Source organism: Nilaparvata lugens, chromosome 4 (assembly GCF_014356525.2).
Source record: "Nilaparvata lugens isolate BPH chromosome 4, ASM1435652v1, whole genome shotgun sequence".
Taxonomy (NCBI): Eukaryota; Metazoa; Arthropoda; class Insecta; order Hemiptera; family Delphacidae; genus Nilaparvata; species Nilaparvata lugens.
In genome coordinates this window covers 24,869,891-24,878,172 of record NC_052507.1, presented here as the reverse complement: position 1 = coordinate 24,878,172, position 8,282 = coordinate 24,869,891, and the positions used below count along the sequence as shown (strand labels likewise).

Genomic DNA, 8,282 nt, shown 5'->3' with positions numbered 1-8,282 from the left:
TTATTCAATTGAATAAGGAAGGAAGAAGAATAATGAAAGTCCATCCCCTATAATAATATCGCAGAGGTTCTGACAATCAACGCGCACATCCCCTACCGTCCTAAACCCAATACTCAACCCTCAACAGGGAAAAGTATAAATAAGTTCACCCAAGCCGTAAATCCTTTTTCGAGAAAAATAAAACTAAACGTAATGGTGATGTGAAGAGCCATAACTAAATAGTTGTGTTCATTCTGATTCACTTAAGAAATAGAGGCAACTTTTTTATATTTAATCAATGTCTTGAAGCCAACCTATTCACTACTCCAAGACAGATCTATCTAACTGACAGATGTAGTGGGGATGAGGAAACTTGTATTAATAAAAAGCAATATATACTTAAGCAGTCAATCCATACAAATATTTAATACAAAATCAGCAGCTTTCTCATTATGTCTGAATTCTTTGGCGTATAAATTATTCATCAATCAAACTTAATATTATACCTACTGGTACTTATAAAGATATATAAAATTAGAATACGACTAATAAACAAAAACTAACATTCCACTTTAGAACAATAAATACTTTTATAAATATTAAAATTCAAACATTCAGATTAACTTGTTCATATTTTTACATCACAGAATATGATTCACATAATTTATATGCTTCGATTACACTTACACTACAATATCTACTTAATTAAATTTTAATTAAAATCGAATATCATAGTAAAACAGAACGTATTTCATTCCGCAGGCATTTTCAAACATTTTATAATAAATTAGGTATGATTCGATGTTGAAACTTTTCAAATTTAAACATCTCTAATGTTAATTATAATAATTGATTTTATCGAAGAAGAATAATAATGGCCCACTACTTCAATTCGATTTGAAAAAATATTGCAATTTTAACTAGCACTAACATAAGCCCTATAATAATTTGTCTACAGCATTGTTCAGTTGAAAAGCTAGAAAATGTAGAAATTTTAAAAAATATTCTACAAAAAGCAAATTCCAGAATACCATTATTGAGCATTGAAGAAATTCATCTAGTAAGATAAAATTAAGTATGATATGATTCGAATAGAATACCGATCACCTTTTTCAAGAATTAATTTTGGATTTTAGATTAATATTGAAATTTTCAGTATTCAACTTATTACTAAAAGTGTATTTAGTAGTTTGTGCTTGTTTGTAATTTGTACGAAATAGTAGTAATAAGTAGTAATTCGTGATACATTTCACGGACTTGGCTTGTCAAAGTAGAGTAGTATAATTCCAATAATTGAAGAAAATGTCATTTAGGAAAATAGGTGAATAATTTGTCAATTAAATCTTGAATGTGGGTGGCTTCACATTGACTTCTGGGTGAACTTCCACTTCTACGAAAACTTTCAATTTGACATGAGCTATGACACTGAAATTTTGGCTCTCTATAACAACTTCTCTGCTGCTCAAGTCCGGTTATACAATAATATCCAATGGAGAATAAAACAATATCATTTTATTTACTAAGTTATTGAAAGATCATTTTCTGATGTAATAGCAGAATACATCTGAACGAGATATTAAGTGGAGTAAATGGATTTTCAAAAAGTTTCCTGTATGCTGTGCAGTCAATAAAAGTTAGCACTATGAGAGAAATAAGTAAAAATAGATAATATTCTGTGATTAGTTCACATCTTTGTAACTAAATATTGCGATACAGTAACCTACAACTGAAAATTACTTCATAAAATAATTCTATCACTATAGTTCCGGTTCATCTTAAATTATCACATACAAACGATCACAAATACAAAAAATATGGACCATAATCAAGAAAATGCGAAACAGAGTTTCTCAAAAGCCAACTACTATCATAGAAAAAGCATACACCTGTATGCTTTTATATATTATACTTGATGAAAAACTATATTAAATCATGTAGATGTTGATGAATTGACCCTTGACATGGATTTCCATGAGAGATCATCTAACCACAGTACCACACAGAAAAAATGTGTGTAATGGATTCAATCTTTGAATCTTGGATAATTGAAAGTTCAAATGTTATTTTAAAATAAGAAAATCATGTCAAAGAAATTTAAAATGACCAGAGAAATATTCAAAATTCTTCACTCAGTACCTATAACTAGTAGGGCAATGCACATTCAAATACTACCACGGTAACCCTGGGTACCTAGCAATCGTTCCATATCAATTTATTAGAGCTGCCTACAAACAGGCCATAATAGCTTACTCACAAAAATATTGCGACAATTACAATTATAATACTTTAGTATTATTAATTATACATTGGATATAAATACTTGATAATATTCAATACACTAACTACACAAAAACTCTTCTAAAAAATCAACTAACCGATACAAATAGATGTAAAATTTACATACAATTAAATTGACAAAGTTTAATATGTGTTCATCAGCTCTTGTAGAGCAGGTGATGTTTTAGTGGAGATAATCCAACATTGATGAATGAATATTGCAAGAACGATGGTTATAAGCTTTATTATAGACGAGTGACAAGAGTAATGGAGGCGCGCAGCGCAACGCAATTGAGCAGTGATTAGAGCTGCGTGCTGTCAGGCACAGTGAACAGCGACACTGGGAAGCAGCGCACGTGCGTCTGCCAATGCGCCGACAGCTGGAAGAACTTCACACCGGTCCACTCTGTTCCATCGATGCACACTGCAATACGACCACAACACAAACATAACATAAAAATACAACCAAAATACAAAAAGCAGGCTTTGTGGTGGGGTATGATGAAATGAAAGAAAGGAGAGAAAATACCTAGCCAACTATGGTTTCCCATGTTGAATGGGAAATTCCATTTGCAATTCCCAAGTGAGGAACGGAGGGTGAAGAGGAGTGAAAAAGGGAAGACGACGTATGTGGCTCAAGATTCTGCTCAACTATTCAATGCAATGTCATTCCCTTAGCCTATATTTGTTAGAAGTGGACTCGCTTACAAATTTTGCTATTTTTTTCTCTCTTTTTTCCATGAAGAGGAAGAGAATTTTGCTTGAGAATAATAAAAATTTTGCTTGTTTTTTATCTATTTTTCCATCGAGAGGAATTGAGGAAAAAAGAGAAAAAAGACAAGCAAAATTTGTAAGTGAGCTCACAAATACAGACTAAGAAAATTATATTGAATTTATAGTTTATAGAATAATAGTTTGAGAAGAAATCTTGTGCCTAATACGTCGATATGGAAGAAAAAGTTACTGTATGTCACAATGCAATTACAACACATTCACGCAATGTTATGATATGCCCTTATGGTCAATGGTTCAATGATACCATGCAAATTTTAAGCCTGAAGTACAAAGTGGCTGGAATTTGAAACTAGATGGGACCGATCCTTGAGCCACAAATGGCGACCATGTGCTCTCCTAAAATTGAAGAATTGTAGATATCTGTTATTTGTTGTAACACGTGCTCTGAACATATTGTATTGTTAGAATATGGACACTCGAAGAGCTAGAATAATAAAAAGAACCGTTTCTCGAAACTATTGAGAATACATTTGAATAGCCTACCTAGCCAGATGACAGTGGTATTCTTTTCAAAATAGTTTGAAACAAGATCAATTCTTTCATAGAAACTTGCTAACAGTATTCTAAACGTTATTCACAGACATGCTTACAATAGAAACCACATGTGGACCCACTGTGTTTTGTGTTGACCTTTGTATAGAGCTATTGTATAAGTTGATGGCAGGTAAATGTAGATTGCTTATAGCAATATAGATATATAGTTAGGAGAGAAGTGAAATATAGATATTATTATGTAGTTTACCACGTGGTTAGCATATGAAGTAATTATATTATTATTGAAGCAATTATTTAATGATCAATTATTTGAATAAACATGATATGAGTAGATGTCTATATAAATTAGGTCATGAAGTAGGTTAGGCTATGTATAAAGTATTCAAAAAATATATGTTGTACAATGAATTATAATATAATAATTATTAAGTTAGTTGAATCCGAATTTTTAGGCTAAGGACAAATTTGTAAATAGAATTAAGTATGTTTGATTGAAACATGTTGACAATTATTATAGTTATACAATGAGTATAAGAAACCTGCTTAATTAATAAGTATCTTATTAATTTGATTTCTTCAACTCAATTGTAATGATGCACTGTAGGACATTGTATTTTATTCTTCATTTCATGTATTTATTATTGAAGTATTTTCCATATTAGATTTATAAGATTGATTACTGTATTAATCAAATTCGATGAGTATGTATTCAATTGTCAGTATCCAAACTTTGAAGTTTAAATATTGGTAAAATGTATGATATCATTTGTTTTAATAATGAAGGGGAGCCATAGTTTAAAATGATATAACATAATAAACATTATAGTAAATTTAAATTTAGGCTGAAGAGTTTGAGTGTAGGCGGAGCTAGAGGGCGAAGGGTGATGAGGGGTGGAAAATCGTGGTGCTAGTATATATGCAGGCAGACCATGTCTTGCAAGTTAGTTGCGTTTAGTCTCTCTTAGTCTCTTGGATTTTGGACAGTGTTCAGTGTAGGAGTGATTTTTTTGGTTTCAGACTTCAATTATCCTATAGGGAATTGACTGAACCAGGTAAAGTTTGTATTTAGAATTTTCAATTTTTCTTATTTCAAATCCACAACACCCCACCCTAAAAAGCCCAAATGAGTCTATTGAATTTTATAACATCATAGTAAAGAGCAAAATTAATTATTACTTCTTTTTAAATACATATCTATAGACACAGTCTCAATTTTTTGAAGCTTATAGTTGAAATTTTCTTCTAAGCACAAACAATAGTTTATTGAAGCAAGGCTCCCCTAATCACAATCATTCTTTAAGATTTATCTAATCTTTCATTTTTGAGTGTAATCGTATTCTAACTAGAGGTGTTCAATATTTTGATTTTATAACATACTCTTCAAGTAACCTGATAAAATAGGAACTGTTTGTTAAATTTTACTGTATAAAATTAAACTTGAACTGAAGTACTTTCAAAAACTCAATCATCTTGTATATTTTGAATCATTACTATACTTATAATCAATTTTATAAATTCACTTCAATTTAAAGTTTATTAATAAATTTATAATTAATCTTTGTTTTGCCTTTCACTTCATACATTCCCTTACACACGACCCTGATCTATCTCTTTTTATCTTTTTCTTCTATACTATTATTAGTTCAGTGAGTGAAATATAAGTATCCACACAGTGAGTGAAATTATAGTACAGTGTATTTTATCAATTCATAGTAATTGATTGGCGCCGGGCAAAATTCCGTATAGAGTGAGGGAGTTCGAAACCCACTCTAAACAAAAAACGACAGTGGGAAAGAGTTCAACCTACAACCTCAAATTTCTTGGGCTACTAACGTAATTCACCGGACATTTTCGACTGATAGGTGAACAGTGTTCTGTAACAGCTAGCCAGGCCAGCAACAGCACACAAATGACAAATGTGTGATGATGCTCCACTCAAATCTGTCTTCTTCACTTTATAATAGAACATAGAATAGAAAGTAGATAGATAAACTCTGCACAGTGAAAAGCACTGTGAATTCTATTAAAAATTTCTATTGAAATTGGGTAAAGGTTTTGGGCTGAACCTATTGTTCTTTTCTCAATCATTCATACGATTTATGTATAATTATGTACAAATGGGTACATTATTCACTCTTCTTTTTCGGGCTACTGAACATTAAAATATCTTAAAAATTATCAAGTATCAACGGCTCTTGAAGAGTTGAAACTAGTAGTGTCGCATTAAAATAAAGGGTACTTGATAATTTATTATTTCGTTTAGATAAATACATAAATGTTAACCTGATAGTACTCACATTTGAGAGGAATGTTTTGTGTTTTGGGAGAGCAGATGAGTCTTGACACGCCCTCCACAACCTGGTTCTTTGGTTCGTTGTCCTTTTCCTTCTCTTTCTTCTTGCCAAGCCTCATTACTAAAAAATAAGAAAAATCAAATTGAAAATACTGTATTAATATAAAATAAATGCATGATGAATTTGAAATATCAAATTATTTTTATTAAATAATACATTTAATCAACAATCTAAAATTAATACGGCCGAAACTGGAAAAATTCAATATGCAAAAATTGAAATTATCCGAGTGTTCACGCTTTTGTCTTTTATTTATGATTGAATAGTTGATAAAGCATTTCTTCAACTTATAGAAATGCGGCACTTACAGTAAATACACCAAAATAAGCACAAGAATGATTTTCTGATCACCCACAGTTTTCATTCTTAGCTGGAGTAGCTAATGATGTTTTTCAACCTTTTAGAGATGCTAAATATTATTAATACAGTATATGGAAATAATGGATGATTTTTATGAAACAGGGAATACCCCTGATATAGAAAATAATGTTTCATGAATCTCCACTCTTCTGCTTCTTGACTTTGATGGTGAATTTCTTTAATTTTTCAGAAGTAAATACCCCAAAATGATAGATAAAGCTTCCTGTCTACTCACTCTTCTGCATATGTTTTGTCCAAAAGCTAATGAATAATTTCTTTAACCATTTAGAAATTTCTTAAACATCAATGAATAATTCAAAATGATTAATGGTTTTATGACAAGAATGATATATTATCATCCCTTTGATAGAATAGCTTCAAGAATTCCTTCAACCCTCTATAAATACAGTATACATGAATAAATATATTATAAGTTAGTTGTCTTTTTTTTTAAAAAAAAAGGTCACAGATTATATTTTTATTTATATTATAAGCTAGATTTTTTTGCGAATGCATTACTCACTCTTCTGCTTCTTCTCTTTGGTGTAATAAATCAAAATGACGAATGGTTTTTGTGACAAAAAAAAATTTTCCTTTGATAGAATAGCTACAAAATTCCTTCAACTCTTTATAAATACAGTTTATCGATACGAATAAATAAGTATACATATAAGCTAGTGTTTATAGAATACTGACTCTTCTGCTTCTTCTCTTTGGTGGAATAGCTGATGGTGAAGTGGGGCGAGGGCTGTTCGCCGGAGAGCGAGAGTCGCGCGACCTGCAGCGACCGGAACGTGGACTTCAGTGTGGACTTGGTGCCTCCCTTGCCCCCTCCGCCACCTGTGCTGCCGCCCCCGCCACCTCCCGCGCCCCCTGTACCCCCGCCACCCTCGCTGCCCGGCACCAGCCAATAGTCCAGCTGCAGCTCCAGCGGCTCGCACAACTCCCGCAAAGTCCTACAAAAAGTGTACCGGTCTATGTAATTGTGTGCATTCTATGAAATTCTTCAACTAGATTGGATGAAAGTACTTGAAATTGTCACAACGAATCATTTAAACAAAGTCTACAAAAGGTTGTTATATTCTGCACATTTTATAAAATTCAACTAGATTGGATGAAAATCTTGAAATTGTCACAACCAATGATTTACACAACTGATTAAGTAACAAAATATTTGATAAGAAAATGTCTAATTTATATTATTTTTTCCTAAAAATTGGGGAGACAAATTGATGAGAGTGAGTAAATCTGTTTTTTTCCAAAATGTTTATATGAATAATTCCAAAGATAATTTATGCACAGTAATAACAATCAAATTAATTTTCTTTTTTTAATTTTCTTTATTTCTAAAAAAACGCCCAATCCATCTCTTGCTAATAACATTTATACTTTACTGTATTTTAGTACTGCCAAAAGAATTCATTTATAATCTTATACTCGCAAAAACAGCTCTCATCAATGTTTATTTTTGAGCAAATTTGTTGAATTTATAAACATGAAAAAATCCCCAAACAGCCAAGATAAGCAACAATATTGACGTTTTTCGAATGTTGTGTGACTTACATGCTTTGCCCTATCATCATGGTGCTCATGTTGGGTGAACTTGGCGGAGTGACTTTCTTCTCGCCTGGAGTCTGCATGCTGGAGGGGGGAGAGCCGGAGATCATCGGTACTGCTCCCTCCTCAAAGTCCACCGACGCTGAAGCTGACCCTTCCGGAGAACCTAACCTAACATCCTACAACAATAAAACAACACATCCGCTTGAAAACGAACAATTGAATAATTAAACAAATTTTAATTCATAGACTTGGTTTGGTGATGGATGGATCATAATTTTACTATTTACCTACATTTTTTCATTTAATTTTCTATCATTCATTGACCAACTATGAATTTGGTATGTGGATATGTCAATAGAGTTATTGATTCATTATATACATTTATACATTAAATAAATGGGCCAATAGAATATCATATATGTTGCTTGTTAAATTGAGTAGCACATTATTTTGTTTTCCTGG

The 8,282-nt window shown here is 31.8% G+C and overlaps 1 protein-coding gene across 5 annotated transcripts in view; it reads right to left on the bottom strand.

The window, feature by feature from the left end:
- Positions 1-373: 373 nt before the first annotated feature.
- Positions 374-8,282, bottom strand: part of LOC111046808 (phosphofurin acidic cluster sorting protein 2) — a 151,569-nt gene continuing 143,660 nt past the window's right edge. For all 5 annotated transcript variants that reach the window (XM_022332445.2, XM_022332446.2, XM_039427175.1 and 2 more), the window contains 4 exons: positions 7,824-7,996; positions 6,957-7,216; positions 5,844-5,960; positions 374-2,680 (listed from right to left, as the gene is read on the bottom strand). In XM_022332445.2, the coding sequence (XP_022188137.2) occupies positions 2,559-2,680; positions 5,844-5,960; positions 6,957-7,216; positions 7,824-7,996 (672 nt within the window). In that variant the 3' untranslated portion in view covers positions 374-2,558. The remainder of the gene's footprint in view (positions 2,681-5,843; positions 5,961-6,956; positions 7,217-7,823; positions 7,997-8,282) is intronic.